The 17,038-nt window shown below is 39.0% G+C and overlaps 1 protein-coding gene across 7 annotated transcripts in view; it reads left to right on the forward strand.

Annotated features, from left to right (window-relative positions):
• The window catches only part of SLC4A7 (solute carrier family 4 member 7), a 71,047-nt gene that overhangs the window by 48,048 nt on the left and 5,961 nt on the right, over positions 1-17,038 (forward strand). For all 7 annotated transcript variants that reach the window (XM_035128762.3, XM_035128768.3, XM_035128764.3 and 4 more), the window contains 12 exons: positions 2,090-2,223; positions 2,785-3,030; positions 3,537-3,642; positions 4,547-4,708; positions 6,314-6,427; positions 7,476-7,637; positions 8,291-8,542; positions 9,999-10,067; positions 11,045-11,218; positions 11,398-11,529; positions 14,433-14,533; positions 16,769-16,876. In XM_035128762.3, the coding sequence (XP_034984653.2) occupies positions 2,090-2,223; positions 2,785-3,030; positions 3,537-3,642; positions 4,547-4,708; positions 6,314-6,427; positions 7,476-7,637; positions 8,291-8,542; positions 9,999-10,067; positions 11,045-11,218; positions 11,398-11,529; positions 14,433-14,533; positions 16,769-16,876 (1,760 nt within the window). The remainder of the gene's footprint in view (positions 1-2,089; positions 2,224-2,784; positions 3,031-3,536; positions 3,643-4,546; positions 4,709-6,313; positions 6,428-7,475; positions 7,638-8,290; positions 8,543-9,998; positions 10,068-11,044; positions 11,219-11,397; positions 11,530-14,432; positions 14,534-16,768; positions 16,877-17,038) is intronic.

Below are 17,038 nucleotides of genomic sequence, written 5' to 3' on the forward strand. Positions count from 1 at the left end.
TTTATACATAACTTGAACATTTATATATATTTCTTCTAGATTACTGTGGCCTTTTCAAAAACAAAACAAAACAAAACAAAACAAAAAGCTCCCTGCTGTATTTGCTTGTGGACAATCCACTTTTAGTAACATGGAATAATGAGGTGTAGTAACTGTTAGAAAAGGTTTATAGCATTGGTGCTGAAATACTTAAGCATGTTCTCAAGCAGCTGGTTTAAAAATATGTACCTCCTGCATGTAAATTGAAAAATGCCTTCTTTCTTTTAGCTGTCTGGGATTGTTTGCTGCCTTCAGTTGCTTGGTGTGCATCAGTGAATATATTAAATTAGCTACTGCACACATGTGTTCAAGCACAGTAACTGACTTGTAAGGTACACACTTGTGTTCACACCACTTCCCCACATCTCCAGAGGCTGTCACTTCCACAGTACTCCTGCTGTTGCCATCCTGCCTAGAGAAACCAAGGTTAATGCATTGATGGTTAACATCCGAAGGATTAGATTGATCTTGTGCTACATTAAGGGGTAAACAATGAACGTTGCTGGTTGTGGGCCTGCTTTTTAATTTTCTTCTATAACTCATTCATTTTATATATATATATATATATATATATATATATATATATATATATATATATATATATATACACACACACACACACACACACACACACACACACATACATACACACACACACACACACACACACATGTTCTCGGTTACCTTACATTTATTCAAGATACCATTCCATATATCATTTTCAGATGGTTCAATTTTGAGCTGTTTTGGCATATCTCTCCTGTTGTGTTTAAGGTTCCCTTAACGTTGATGGCTTTTAGTGCACTCTGTAGCCCCCTTCAGATGCTTAAAGTGAACCTGTTTAGGAGAGATTGGGGTCACATACGTTAGCTAACAGTGGCTGACGTAGCAGCGTGGGTGGGCTCCTGTTGCTCTCCCATGTTCCCAACACCATGGGGCACTGTTGCTTACTGGGAGGGGTTGGGGGAACTTTGTGATGCAGCAGGTGTCAGTGGAGATAATCTGATACTCCACCACTCATTGCACCATGCTGAGCTCTCTGCACCTTGCCCCTCCCCATCTTGGTAAGTGGGCAGTGACTCATGGAGTTGGGAACCTGGGAGAGCAGCAGGGTCCACTCCTGCCACTGCACCAGCTGCTGCCAGCCAATGTGTGTGGTCTGCGGGGGCACAAAGTGCTCTAAAACAGACAACAACAACAACCATTGTTGCTATTATTTTATTATTATTTGTACCCTGCCCATCTGACTGGGTTGCCCTCAACGCTAAGGAAACCTTCCCCATTGGCTGCTACTGCCATTAGCCACAAAAGGCCTAGGGGCTAGTGTATTGTGTTTTTCCCCATAATTACCTTAAATGGTTTTGAATACCTTTCAATTAATTATGCAAAGGAAAAATAGTGTTGCCCCTCCCATGCATTTTTAGATTAATTTTGGTATTTCAAGACAAACTAATCTTGTTTCCTGTAAATGGGTAACATCACACAGGGTGCCGTATTGAAAAACGTGTTAAGAAAATAGCCATACAATTACAGTATGTTGTAATTGAAAATGCATTGCCAGGTGGGATGATGACTTTCTTTTCCATTTATTTTTTTGTGCCCATGTCCTCCCCCCCCCCCCAATTTATGTTTAATCATCATTGCTGAGTTGAATTCATTCATTGTTGTGTCATGAGAGTTTGAATATAGTACAGCACATCATATTCAATTTGGGTACAGGTTTCTTTCAACATTCTTTATGCAGGAGAAGACCCTTTATTTATCCTTTTTCTCCTGAATTTGTGTGCTATATTTGTTGACATGTGCTTTCTTCCTTAGCATGCCAAATGAGTAACTTATTCCCCTCGTTTTTGGATAGTTTTACTACTTCTAAGCACCTTGAATTTTGGCCATGATACTGCTAAGTGACATTCTAGTTTAAAACTGTATTTCAGCCGATCAGGGTTATAATGCTTTCGTTGTTCTTGCTGCTGTTTATAAATTAATGTGCATACAGCTGAATTGTTGAATCTTTGGTTCTGGGAATCACATGTTACTTTCCTCCCCTCAGAGTGCAATAGAATCTTTATTTGGAGCATCATTAACTGGGATTGCCTATTCACTATTTGCTGGGCAACCTCTGACAATATTGGGGAGCACTGGACCTGTCCTAGTATTTGAGAAAATATTATTTAAATTCTGCAAGTAAGTGAACCTTTATTCACAAGATATAGTTGCATGCCGTTGCATTTTTTCTTGAAAGATTATTTTTTAATGTTTGAAGCTTGAAACTGAAAGTAGGTACAAGGACACCTAGCAATGTTTACTTCTGAAATTAGATATTTGAATGGTAGCCAGAAACCATTATGCTATGTTCAGTGTTGCTGCATCAGAGGATTCTGAAGTTGACACTAAAAGCAGATAGAATGGCCTTTCTGGAATCAGATGCTAAACCCTTCTCACTACAGTTTACAGTTTTGATTCTTTAGACATGAAGTTATAAATGAATGACATTTTTATCACCAAAACCTCAAGGTACAAGAATACATTTTAAAAGAGCACACAAAATTATAATAAAAACATGAAGGCACAAATACAGCAAATAATACTAAAATAGTAAAAACAATAGAGCCTTAAAGACTAACACATTCATTATGGCATAAACATTAACAGATGGGAATAGATCAAAACCAGGATATTGTCAAACTTGTGTCTCATGTTGCATTATATTTAGTTTTACTGAATCCATATTTCTTCTTTCAATAGGGACTATAAACTTTCTTATCTCTCTCTACGAACCAGCATTGGTCTGTGGACATCATTTTTATGCATATTGTTAGTGGCGACTGATGCAAGCAGCCTTGTGTGTTACATCACTCGATTTACCGAGGAGGCTTTTGCTGCTCTTATTTGCATAATATTCATATATGAAGCACTGGAAAAGCTTTTTCAATTGGGAGAAATGTATGAATTCAACAGGCACAATGACCTGAATAAATTGACATTGTATTCGTAAGTTTGGCTTTCTTAATAAAATACACTGTGCTGTACTAGATTAAACTGGTAGTTCATCTGCCTATCTGACACGAGTTATTTCCTGATGTTCTATTGTATACAGCAGAACATGGAAACAATGAAGTTTTCCATGACCATATTCTGCCTCACTTTCCATCGGTTCTGAGGATCAAAAAGCATTTTATTTCTTAGGATAAGAAATAAAACTTCTTGTTATTCTTTAGCATCCAGACTGTTTCCCTTTTCATTCTCTTTGGCTGCCTTTTAATATTTTAACCATTGAAAAGAAAATGATATTTTCAGGATCAATCTTAGGCTACTTTGTTAAACCAATTTGCTATTCTGTATTTCATACTTTTCGAGCATTCACATTATTTCATGATAAATTTTCATTTAATTGTCATTTTTTTCTGGTTTAATAATGTCAGGCTAAGATATTGCAAATGTTTATAGCAGCAAGATGAAACACACTGATTGAAATACTGAAATTTTAAACTTGTCAGATGTGTGTGTGCAGAGCCTCCAGACCCCACCAATGAAACAGTAGCGCAATGGATGACAGCCAACAAATCTGTGGATACTATACCATGGTCTAACCTCACAGTTAAAGTGAGTATCTTCAGAGGTGCTGTAGAACTAGTCTAAATAGTCTGAAATAACTTGGCACACATGAGTCTTAATCCTTCACACTCTATATTGTTGTACTGACTTGAGATCAGGGCTGCCAATTTAGATTCTGAACTGTCTGACTTTTGAACAATTATTCAGTTAAACTCTTTCCCCACTTAAGCAGTTGTCCCACAAATAATTAATCATTGATGGAACAGTAGGCAGGACATAAGACGATAATTGGTGCATTGGTTCCAAGGGAATGATTCCCTCTGCTGCTTCTCAGTTTGTTTTCCTGTTTTGGGGCAAGGATAGATAGATTCCATTTGCTCTCCTTGTATGTGTTTTTATAAGTATGAAGGAGGTTATAGAGGGCAAGATAGGAAAAGGAACATTATATCATTAGATGTTTAGTGAAAAGCAAGTTGCCTCATCTGTTATACAATCTTTGAGCTGAAAATTAATCATGGATGATATTTTGTTGAATCCAGTTAGCTAGCTTGCTCTTTGCAGCAGTCTCAACCTAGTTTCTTACATAATGCAAAAATATGTAGAGTATATAAAATGGCAGGCAGGGTGGAAAAACAGCAAGAAAAGGCCAAGTTGTACCTAACAACAGATAGCTGTGTCTTCCTGGAAGAAGGTAGGCTCAACACTATGGCTCCTGTAGGAAAGCCACTTGCAAAGTGGCACTGCACAGGATCAGATCCTCTTGCTTACCAGTTGCCGGGGCTGGCACTGCCATTATGCCAGGTGATGTCTAAATGTCCGTATTCACTCAGAGTTTGGATCTGTTGATTCATCTATACATTTAAAGAGGGCAGATGTAAGTTTAATGCAAGTTTAATTGCAGATGTGAACCGTTCTACATCTAATTTGCATTTCTGCATGGCTTGATTTACAGCAATGCACAGATCTTCACGGCGTGTTTGTTGGATCAGCCTGCGGCCACCATGGTCCATATTTCCCAGATGTTCTTTTTTGGTCCGTCATACTGTTCTTTACAACGTTTTTTCTTTCCTCTTTCCTCAAACAGTTCAAGACCAAACGTTATTTCCCCACTAAGGTAATTGTGGTAGCATTTATTCATTTTGAGGGTTTTCTGGTGCATGCAAGTCCAGAGATGACACAGGTTCTGAGTTTAATCAAATATACAACTTAATGGCTCATTCGTGCATGAGGAACTAACCCATTTGAGCAAGTATCCCCCAGTGAGTATAGAACTGAAAAGTTCAGGATCACCCATGTAAATATGAGACAAGCTTGTGGCAGCAACTATTGTAAGGACTGATGAGGATGCAATGTTCTTTAATTAATTGTTCCAAAGTTTTGCTTTGGAGAGGAGTTGAATTAACCATACTTATCATTGGTCAAAGCTATTTCAACCCATAGTTAATTATTCTAGTTGAGTAAAAAAAAAACCCTACAGTTTCAACACTATCACCAGCTCTTAGATTCTTAATAGCCAAGCTTTGCATTTGTAATATGCAATACAAATGGGCAGTACCATTTAAATGGGTAATTATTAAAAGATTGATCAGTGATACAAACATAAGAGGCAAAGCAACTTTTTGGCTTTGTGGCACTAATTTGATTTTTTTGATTAATTGTGTTTTGTGTGAGCATAAAAGATACACGGGTGGCACTGTGGGTTAAACCACAGAGCCTAGGGCTTGCCGATCAGAAGGTTGGCAGTTCGAATCCCCGCGATGGGGTGAGCTCCTGTTGCTTGGTTCCAGCTCTGCCAACCTAGCAGTTCGAAAGCACGGCAAAGTGCAAGTAGATAAATAGGGAAGGTAAACAGCGTTTCCGTGTGTGGCTCTGGTTCGCCAGAAGCGGCTTTGTCATGCTGGCCACATGACCTGGAAGCTGTACGCCGGCTCCCTTGGCCAATAACGCGAGATGAGCGCCGAAACCCCAGAGTTGGTCACGACTGGACCTAATGGTCAGGAGTCCCTTTTCCTTTAAAAGATACTCAAGTGCTAAAATAATCTTGAGCAGAGAAAACCACAATCGTGGTGCCATCTTAAACACATTATCTTAGAATAAACAGCAGCAAAGGCATCCAAAAAATGTAAAAGCCCCACCCTTCTTAGTTATAACTCTTCCTAAAGATAGGCATGCAAAAGTGGTTCAGTATTTTTTCTTCTGTGCTGATGCAAGGAAGATTTCACGTTATTCCTTTTGCTGCACATGTATGTTCTTTTGAAATTGGAGAGGCTGACTATGTTTTATTAGATATTGCTCATTTCTATAGAGATCAGATTGAAATTGTTAGGTGAAAGGAGATTTTAAATGTTCTAACTGGATATTTTGTTTCTGTAATAATAGATATCTGAGGGTTTTTTTTGCAACAACACAGAATTAATTGCAAGGAGACTAAGATTAGGAAAATGTTGATTTAAGGTTTTAAATTTTGGTCTTGGAGCATAATAAATCTGATTGTTCATCCAGAAGAAATCTGTTCTTGAAGATAATGAGATTCCCATTTTAACTTACTTTCAACTTTTAGAGTGAGTTTATATGCTGCTAGGTTTCAGTAAGTATACATCTCAATAATTTGTATTAAACTACTTCCGAATGATTAATTATTTGACAATCCCTGTCACTGTGGCAAATATTAATTTGCAAGTTTTTTTTTTTAAAAAAGCAGTATATTCTTCCTTTTTAGGTGCGGTCTACAATAAGTGATTTTGCTGTATTTTTGACAATAGTGATCATGGTTCTCATTGATTATCTTGTGGGGGTTCCTTCTCCTAAACTTCATGTGCCTGAAAAATTTGAAGTAAGTAAAATGATGATGATGATGATGATGCAACTGAAATGGAATTCTTTAAATACTGCTGCCAAAATGGCTAACCTTTCATTAGGAATCAACTTTATTTATGGTAGTTTTTTAATGAGAGGTCAACCTATTATACTACAGTGGTACTTTGTAAGACGAATGCCTCACGCAACGAAAAACTCGTAAGACGAAAGCGTCTTGCGATTTTTATGGTGACTCGCAAGACGAATTTTTCTATGGCCGTGCTTCACAAGACAAATTTTCCCCCCTAAAGCCACAGCGCCACCTAGTGAATATACAGTGGAAATACAGTGGTGCCTCGCAAGACGACGTTTTCGCAATACAACACGACTCGCGGAATGAATTAATTTCGTCTTGTGAGGTACCACTGTAGCACTGTTTAGAAGCTAGATTGAGTGAAACGTATATTGTGACAGAACTGGAATTGACAGATTTGATTTAGGTTTTAGGCTCATGCACTTGAAATTTGTATTTTCTTCCACTGTGCTTAGATATGCACAATGATTAGTGCTATAGTAATCAGTTTTGTGTTTTTGTATTTTTATCTTTAGTTGTCACCTTGTTAATTTGGGGAACAGATCTCATTGAATGCAGTATGGCTGACATCTTGAGTAAATGCTCATCAGCTCACACTTTTTTTTTGTATTCTACATCCCAGTAGTGTGACTTCATGCAAAACTTCCCGCTTTGTTAACAGCACAATCCTGTGCGTTTTTGTGTTAGAGTAAACATGCACAGGATTGAACTGTTACTAAACTTTGATAGTTTGTTACCCTGAATACAAGGACATTAGGTGGCTTTTGAAGAAGAAAGGTCCTGTCAATGCAGGATCATGCCACAATTTAAAACTCAAATGTTACACAGTACTACTTGTTTTAAAAATTATTCTAACCTTTACATTTTGATTTTTTTTTTGGGAAATGTTAGCAAATAGTATGCATACCAACTTCAGAATTATTACTTGTCTAATAAATAAGGAAGAAGTACTTAGTCCTTTTGTTACCTCTGTTTCTCCCCCCCCCTCAAGCCCACACGAAGTGATCGGGGATGGCTCATAGATCCACTAGGACCTAATCCTTGGTGGACACTTGTAATAGCTGCAGTTCCTGCTTTACTCTGCACCATTCTTATTTTTATGGACCAGCAAATTACAGCAGTTATCATAAACAGGAAAGAACATAAACTCAAGGTGAAATTTTGATTATTATTTCCTCATTGTAAATACAGAAGTTAACCTAGTTTCTGAAACATTGATGTGATAGGAATATAATACTAAGATGAATAATGACTTATTGGTACTGCAAGCACAGCTTGGATCACAATTATATTTTGAGCAGAACCTACTTAGGCGTTTTCACTTTTTCTCCATGATAAGAACCACAAATTTAACATCATTGGCTCCTCCCACAATCAAAACTTAGATTTGATTCTGTTGAGTGCTTTGTTATCAGGGTTCTTACTACAACGCGAGAAACCTAAACTCAGAATACAGCTCAACTATGGATTTACTCACTTCCCTGCCTCCCCCTGTGGTCACAATATATTTTTTATTAATTATTCTGAAGATATTCAGTCACAGAAGTGTGTTCTGATTTTCATACCTTTTGGGTTATTTTTATACCATATTGACTTTAAAAAACATGTTTTGTTACCATGCATTTTTCTTCTATAGGCCACTGGATTCAATGTGTTTATGTTTTATATGCTAAATATTTTCCATTAAAGTATATGAATATGTAGCAATTGGAATACTCCAGGTGTCTGTGTTGAAATTTTTTAAAAGTCTTGTTGCCAGAATATGTGCATATTTGCTATGAAACATGTTTGTGTTTGACTCCACAGAAAGGTGGTGGATATCATCTCGATCTGCTCATGGTTGGCATGATGTTAGGTATATGCTCAATTATGGGCTTGCCTTGGTTTGTGGCTGCAACTGTTCTTTCTATAAGTCATGTTAACAGTTTAAAAGTAGAATCCGAGTGTTCTGCTCCTGGGGAGCAGCCAAAGTTCCTGGGAATTCGTGAGCAGAGAGTGACAGGATTAATGATCTTTGTGTTGATGGGGCTGTCCGTATTTATGACATCTGTATTAAAGGTAAGAAAAAAAAGTTTGTTCTATAATATTATGTAGGCTGAACATGCTAGTAAAACAGTGTTAAAAGTCCTAGTGGTATGGCTTCAGTGATATGAACATGCTTCTTGCCATATCCAACCAATCTCAGTAGAAAATCATGTGTTAAACATGAAAAGTGTACCTATAGTATGTTTTTGTATCTTTGAGAATAGAAACCATAGAAAGTCTCAACAACTGCAATTTTGTATTTCTTTTGGGTTTCTTCAGATTGTAGTAGGTTGACTTATTGCTAGTTGGGAGTGATAAGGAAGGAAGGAAGGAAGGAAACTGTGGGACTGCATCATATTATTTAGCTTTAATCTGTTAATCCTATTTTATTCAGGATTATTGCTAGCCTGACCTTATAACTATAGGGTACAACAAGGTGTCTTGGTCTTGTAACTACAACTTCTCTTACTGGGAGTTTCCCAGTGATATTGTTCCACCAGTATGGCTGTTGAAAGTCATGCATTTTCAGTGATTTCTTGGACCCATTTGCAGGTGCACAATTGGGAATAACTTCCAAAGTTTGAAAGCCCTAACTGCTGCAGTACCACATAATTATATTTTCCCCCTGCATCTTCTGTACAACTCTGGGAGGGGAGCACTAGGGAAAGGGGGTGCTTATATTTTTCCTTACTTGCCACATTTCCATTGTGACTTTCACTCTTTGGCCAAGCTTCTTTCCCTTCCCTCAGTAAAGTTCAAATATGTATGTTAATCCTTGCAAACAATCACCTGGAACCACAGGTCAATGAAGGGTTGTGGCAGCAAATGTGCAAGTTAATTGTCCCTCTTCCTGCTGGTTCTTCCCTCTCAAAATGGCTGTATTGTGACAGGTGCTTATTGCAGTTGGGTCAGAGGCATTTGTGCATAAAATTTAATTAGGCCCCGAACATATGGATTGGGAAAGAAGAAAATCCGCCTGTTACACTTATCTAATGTATAGTAACATGAAAAGATTGTAACTTAATCATATAGTGTGTTAAAGTCATCATTTTAAGTTCAGGTGAGTTTCAAGAGCTCGTCCACTTGTTCTGCCGCTTTCCCCTGAGAAAACCTGCTGTTTGCGCTGAATCAGAACAGTTGGTTTTTCTGTGGGTTGACGTTTGTTCTGATGCAGTGGTAAACAGTGGGTTTTCCTGGGGAAACCGGCAGGACAAACGAAAAACCACTTGGACCTGTGCCTAGAAAACCTAGAAAGCGGAAAATCACTCAGACCCATTCTTTCCTGGCACAGGACAAGCAAACGTGTGGACGAGCCCTAAGTTTTCTGTAAAACACACATTCATAGTTAACTGTTGTTGAATCATGAGTTTTCCCTAATTGGATGCAGTGGTCAAGCCTGTGACTTTGATAAAGAATAACTGTTAGCATAAAGATGGTAGAAAATGCATTCACTGATCTGTTAATGAACTTGCTGATCTTTTCCCCACAGTTTATTCCAATGCCCGTTTTATATGGTGTTTTTCTTTACATGGGAGCATCCTCACTAAAAGGCATCCAGGCAAGTTCTATTTTAATCAGTATCTGAGGGGAAAAGGTGAAAAATAGATACTATAGCTTGGCATTTCTCCCTAGCCCCCCAAAAGTCGCTCCTAAGGGTTGTGGGAGATGCTCATGGTATTGGAACAAGGAGTGTAGCAGTAGGAGGCAAAAATTGGTGGAAACTGGGTGTGATGGCAACTCTGTGGACAGACTGAGGATTGCGAAGAAAGAGGACACTATTTTTCTTATGCTTATTTGCCTGTTCCCACAAAGCATCAGAAAGTGGCTTTAGCAGGGTGCAAAAGGCATTGGCTTAATGCAGCTTAAAGCTAAGGAGGAAGTGTTCCTTACATCTCTTTCTTTGACCTGGAGTCATGTTTGTACTCCACTCCTGAACCAGTCTCTTAAGTACTGCTCACAACCACTTAGATTCTAACAATATTAACGACAATTAATTAATTAATTGGTTTAGAACAGGGGTACCTTCTAGATGCTGTTCAACTCCCATCATCCCACCAGCCTTCATGACCAGTAGTCAAGGATAATGTGATACGTAGTCCAGTAACATATGGAAAGCCACAGGTTAGGCACAACTTGTTTAGAAATTCTCATAGGATGGGTTCTGGCTAAATCGTACTCAGAACAGATCTATTGACTAACTTTAGTCCATTGACTTTAATGGGTCTACTCAGAGTGTGACTTGGATGCTAGTCAGTTTGTTTCTGCAGCTTGTGTAACTCTGTTAGCGGTCTAATCAAGTAATGCTTTAAGTATTTGACCAATAGTCGGACAGTCAAATTCGCAACCCTGCCTAACTTTGCAATCCCTTCAATTTATATTTCTGATAATTTTTCTTTCCTATATAAAAAAATTAAAAAATTGTCCAGTAGCACCTTAGAGACCAACTAAGTTTGTTCTTGGTATGAGCTTTCTTTCCTAATTTTCCCTGTAGGATGAAAAAAAAGTTCAATAACTTTTTTTCCCTTTTCAATTTAGTTTTTTGACCGTATCAAATTGTTTGGAATGCCGGCCAAACATCAGCCTGATTTGATCTATCTGCGTTACGTGCCACTCTGGAAGGTTCATGTATTTACAGTAGTTCAACTCACCTGTCTAGTTCTTTTGTGGGCAATTAAAGCATCTGCTGCTGCTGTTGTTTTTCCTATGATGGTACGTAAATAATTATAGTGTATTTGAGAATATACATTCGTGTGAACTCAATATATTAGACAAAGAATTTGCACCATACAATTTTGTATTGTATAACTCGGTCTATATTAGTTTTATCCTTTCTATTAGTATTCTGATCTTTGTGTGATGGCTGTTGTTTTTAAATTGTTGTTTTTAAGGTTTTAGCTCTAGTTTTCATTCGCAAACTTTTGGATTTGTGTTTCACCAAACGGGAGCTCAGTTGGCTTGATGACCTTATGCCAGAAAGTAAGAAGAAGAAGGAAGATGACAAAAAGAAAAAAGCAAAGGAAGTAAGTTTGATAGTAATTTATAACAAAAAAAGAACAACTGAAAGCAGTGGGGTTTTGTTTTTTAGGGGGGGGAGAGAGCAAAACATTGTTCCTATAGTTTTTCATGGATCCGTCACCTGTATGGTTTTAGAATTTGTATAAATACATGAACAATGAGGTGCAATTTTACTCCTTTGGGTGTTGTTCTGAAGTGCCCCCAGACTTTGGCAGGCTTTTCAGGGATCTGTGAAACAGCTACTGGAAACGAGAGTAGAAAAGCTCCTGCACATGAGTGGAGCACTGTTCATGACGTTATGAATTATTATTATTTATTGTATGTCTTGGCTGCCCTTCACCAGTATGTCCCAGTGCAGGTTGCCGTACGTACATAAAAATACAATCGAAACTGAAACAGTGAAATGTGACCCAATACATAACCCCAAAACATAATTGATACAACACCGTGCAAAATGCAAACTGGAAGACAATGTAAATAATACACGGTGTAAGTTACTGATTAAAGTCCTAACAAGATTTCATAAATGTTTCTTTTTGATATCAATAGCATAATTTGGTACCGATTTGTACCACACATCCCATTTGATGACCCAAATGGGTTGGGTATTACCCTCTTCATGTCATGGAGGCAGGAGAGCAAAGTACTCTGGGAGGCAGGTGCCAACCCCTCAGTTTTCTCTCTCCTTCTTGACATACTTCCCCACTCAACACTGGAACTCCGCCCATTCACTTTGATTCTCACCCAAGCCCCAAACAAACTCACTATCCAATGGCAGGGCTTCCTTTTCCGGGCAGGCACTGAAGTGTGATGGAGCTTCCTTCAGGCTGTGTCCCTTTCAGCAATTAATCAACTGTGCTTTGCAGACCCAATTTCAGGCTACAACCAATTTCAGGGGTTAGGGAGTGGCGGGGAAGTGATAGTAAATAGAACTACCTGCTCTCATAGGCTCTCATACCTGCTCTCTCTGCGCTCTGCATGTCACTGCTCTTGAAAATGTGTTTCTCCACTTATTTAATTGCATTGAAATCTCATTCATAAGTGCAAGAGCAGGAATATTCCCCCTTCCTAAATTCATCTGGACTAAATGCACAATCTAAAATTTTGACCCAGAACCTTCTTTAAATATGCAAGGGCCTGCATGCATTGAATCAAGTGCTGACTCAATATTACTATAAACAAGAGATGCACAATGGGGATTGGGGTCTTCTGTAAGAAGCAAGAAAACCTGCTGGATCAGGCCAGTGGCTCATCTACTTAAGCATCATGTTCTTGCAGTGGCCAACAAGGCATCAATGGGAACACTTTCCCCACATAAACATGCTCCTTAAACAACCTTAATACACTCTTCCTCTAGATCAGTGGTTCCCAACAGGTGGTCCGCGGACCCCCAGGGGTCCGCGAGCTATGCCAGAGGGGCTCGCAAGCTATGCCAGAAGGGTCCGCAAGATGCTATTAGAATAAAAAATATATTAAATATATTTCGTATGATAACAGATTTTTTGTTTTGGCTGCTTCCTGCATGAGCAGAGTCTAGCGCAGAGTCTGTTTTGCAAAGAGGCATTGCACGCATTCTACTAACGCTCACCTCCCCAAGATGCTTTGCGCGCGTCGGCTCCATTTGTGCGCTACTGCGCAGGTACCCTGTCTTCTCCATTCCCCTCCCTCCTCCCTGGCGCGCACTGCCTCTTTGCAAAACAGTAGTGTTTGTAAACAAAGCAAACATTTTCTTCCATGTGTTTCATGAAAAACAAATATAGGAATCGGCTCGACATGTGGTCGGATTTCAGAGTGAAAGTTTCAAGTTTGGACCCTAATATTTCAGAAATAATGGACTCAAAGGACAGATTTAACTCATCTCATTAAGAACTGAAAATTAAAACTAACTGTATACTGATGGAGTACTCTGTAACTGTAAAAAATGTATAAATATAAAATATAAAAAGACTCTTAATTTGGCTCTCACTTTTTAATTTTAGGATTAGGAATTAATGGGGGTCCTTGTCACAATAGCGGCTCGATGAGGGGTCCTCGAGAAAATTTTGTTGGGAACCCCTGCTCTAGATATCCCAAGTGATGGAAGAATGGTGGATTAGAGATACGTCATATTTTAGGGTTGATGGATGGATCCCTCAGACTCCCATGGATCACAGCAGATACCCAATTTTATTGGTACCAGTGGGTTGACAGCAGCTGCTGGCACTGCACTTGAAGGCCCCATACCCTGATATTCTGAATGGCTTATCAGATGGCGTGGGCAGTAGTTTCCAGAAAGAAAGGGTCTCAAGCTTCATTATGGCCTCGGTCCTGTATACCTGAAGGAGCGTCTCCACCCCCACCATTCAGCCCGGACACTGAGATCCAGCACCGAGGGCCTTCTGGCGGTTCCCTCGTTGCGAGAAGCCAAGTTGCAGGGAACCAGACAGAGGGCCTTCTCGGTAGTGGCACCCGCCCTGTGGAACGCCCTCCCATCAGATGTCAAGGCAATAAGTAACTATTTTACTTTTAGAAGACAACTGAAGGCAGCCCTGTTTAGGGAAGTTTTTAATGTTTGATGCTGTACTGTTTTTAATATTCGGTTGGAAGCTGCCCAGAGTGGCTGGGGAAACCCAGCCAGATGGGTGGGGTATAAATAATAAATGATGATGATGATGATGATGATTACCTGTGTGAAACTCTTTAAATATCCCCTATTCTGTGTCCCAAATATGACTTATCTTGGAGGGGTCGGTAGGTGACTGGGCAGGATGCCATGTTGTACAATTATAATGTAGCACTATCCAAAATACAGTTATGGCCACTGCTCTGTATTTAAAGTACATTAAAAATCACACAAGGCCTTGTTTGCATGCCTCATTCTTGCAGAGTAAAATAATTAAATATGTATTGGATAATGTGTAACTTTCAGGAAGCTGAACGAATGTTTCAGACAGTGGACAGTGAAACTATACACCTTCCATATGACAGAGGCGATGTGTTAGAGATTCCTGTGAAAGCTCTAAAATACAGGTGTGATATATACCTACTATTTTTATTGTTTGCTTTTTACATAGCTTTATATCTGATGTAGAAATTAATGTATTTGAACTATTGTGAATCAGTACTGACCTATAAATCTAGGATTCAACTATCTGGGAAAGAGGAACAAAAAAAAAAAACACAGACCTCCTTATGTCTACAATATGGTTTTATATATCTATTTTAAATTACATTTTATTCATGTGACCCTTTTGAACAGATCAGATGACTCACTTTCAACCAGCTGTTCTCAGGGTGAAGAAGCTGTTTTGGTCAGTTCTGTCTAGTGTGCTACTGTGCATGGCTAATGATGTGAGAAGCATTGAAGATACTAAGTATAATTTGAGCCATAAATTTACCAGCTGCTTAAAGCCTGGACAGTCTTTTTTGGGAAACAAAAACAAAAAAGCTCTATATAGTAATTTCCTTTCAACGCAAAACAAGCAAACAAAAAACAAACCATGTGTACATTTTTAAAAAGTTGTACTGGAGACACTTGATAATACAGTGGTGCCTCCGGTTATGAACTTAATTCGTTCTGGAGGTCCATTCTTAAGCCAAAACCACTCGTAACTTGAGGCGTGCTTTCTCTAATGGCGCCTCCCACTGCCGCTGCGCTGCCAGCGCGTGACTTCTGCTTGCATCCCAGGGCAAAGTTCGCAACCGGGAGCATCTACTTCCGGGTTAGGGGAGCTCATAACCTGAAGCGTTCGCAAGGAGGATGGTACATAACACAAGGTTCCACTGTAAACGGACTTGAAGGACATAGCACAACCCTTTATCTACTGCTAAAATCAACCTCAATTGAAGATCCTTTCCCCCCAAGTTAAAACAAAGAGATGTTGTTGTTTATTAATGTTGTTTGTTACTCACTTTTCTCACTTTTCTTACAAGGTAACTCAAAGTGACTCATTAAAACCAATTAGAAACAACAATAAAAACCTAAACACACAACAATTTGAATAGGACTAAAAACACAAAAAAGGCAGAACTGTAAGTCTCATCCCTCTAAGAAGCTAATATGCAATTCAAATTAAAGGGCTAGAAGCCCAGGAAAAAAAGAAGTATCTTTGCCTTTTCCACCCAGCTCATTTCCAGAACATTTTCCATCCTTCCTCTTTAATCTGTTTGAAAGGAACATGTATACTTATAATTTGTCTTGGCAAAATATTTGACTCCAGTTGGAATACCGAAGCTCCTAAGGCTACAGTCATCAACCAGTTTACCCAGGAACACAACTTCTTCCATAGAGCTAGTTGGGATTAAGTGATTTAAGAATAGCATCCTGTAAGGGTGCTGTTGTGGCTACTCTTGAGTAACAACGTCTTTAAGAGTTTTATTGTGCATAGTATTTACAGTGCAGAGATAGCAAAAAACAGGACCTCTCAGTCACTCGCAGAATCCGGGAGTGGGCGTTTCTGCCTACAGGACCAGCATAAGAGTTTGGGCACCCAGAAACACCTCCTCCCGACCTTACGTTTGGTGGTGCACCCTAATTCGGGCGCCAGAAGGGGCTGCCTGCTCCCCTCCACCTCTTGGTCCTGGCGGTGCAGGGGCTCTCCAACATCACTGAGCCCTGACATCTCCGTCCCGCTCACTTCCTGATTCCCCTCACCTGACCCACTGCTGCTGCTCTCACTGGGCGAAGTGCTTGTCAGCAAGAGGGAAGGAGGCTCCCTGTAGGAAGGCCCCCTGACACATCCCAACAAGCTTTTCAATACTTTTACTTATTTTCTTATGGTGGCCCCTAGTTTGTATGGATTTGGCCAGTTTACATTTTTCTTTGGAATACATGAAAATAACCAAAATACTTCTTTGTAAGAATTTTAGGTGAGCAAGCAAATACGTGATAGAGAAAATAAGTACTGTACCTGAAATTCTTACAAAGAAATATTTTAGCTATTCTTCCAAAGAAAAATGTTGTACAGAAGTATTTCAGATCTGCTCTCAAAATGGACTCAGTTAGAATTGGATTCTTTCATACAAATATTTCTATTGCCATATGATGATTAAAATCACTTAATAAGCCAATCCTGTAATGGAATACCTTTTTTTAGCCCAGGAATTCTTACACATGTATTGATACAGAATGTAGTATTTAACACAACACGTCACTAGTAGCTGGGTAAATAAATAAACTAAGGCTCAAATGATGTAAAGAGCATGAGACATAATTAATGCTTTTGCAAGGCACTGAGTACTAATCAAGTTGTGTTTGTTGTCTAGCATTGATCCTTCTGTTGTAAACATATCAGATGAAATGGCCAAAACTGCACAGTGGAAGGCTCTTTCCATGAACACAGAGAATGCCAAAGTAACAAGATCTAACTTGAGGTAGCCTATAAACTACTCACCTTTCTGATTATGCTTTGATTTTGTTGAGATGTGGAAGTAATTTTGACTGGTATTTATATTTATACCCTTAATGCCCAAATAAGACTTTTTTTAAAAAAGCTCAGTTTGCTTACATGTTATGAGGGTCAATGGTCAAAGAAT

The sequence above is a fragment of the Zootoca vivipara genome, chromosome 11, assembly GCF_965207765.1.
Source record: "Zootoca vivipara chromosome 11, rZooViv2.hap1.1, whole genome shotgun sequence".
NCBI classification, from domain to species: Eukaryota; Metazoa; Chordata; class Lepidosauria; order Squamata; family Lacertidae; genus Zootoca; species Zootoca vivipara.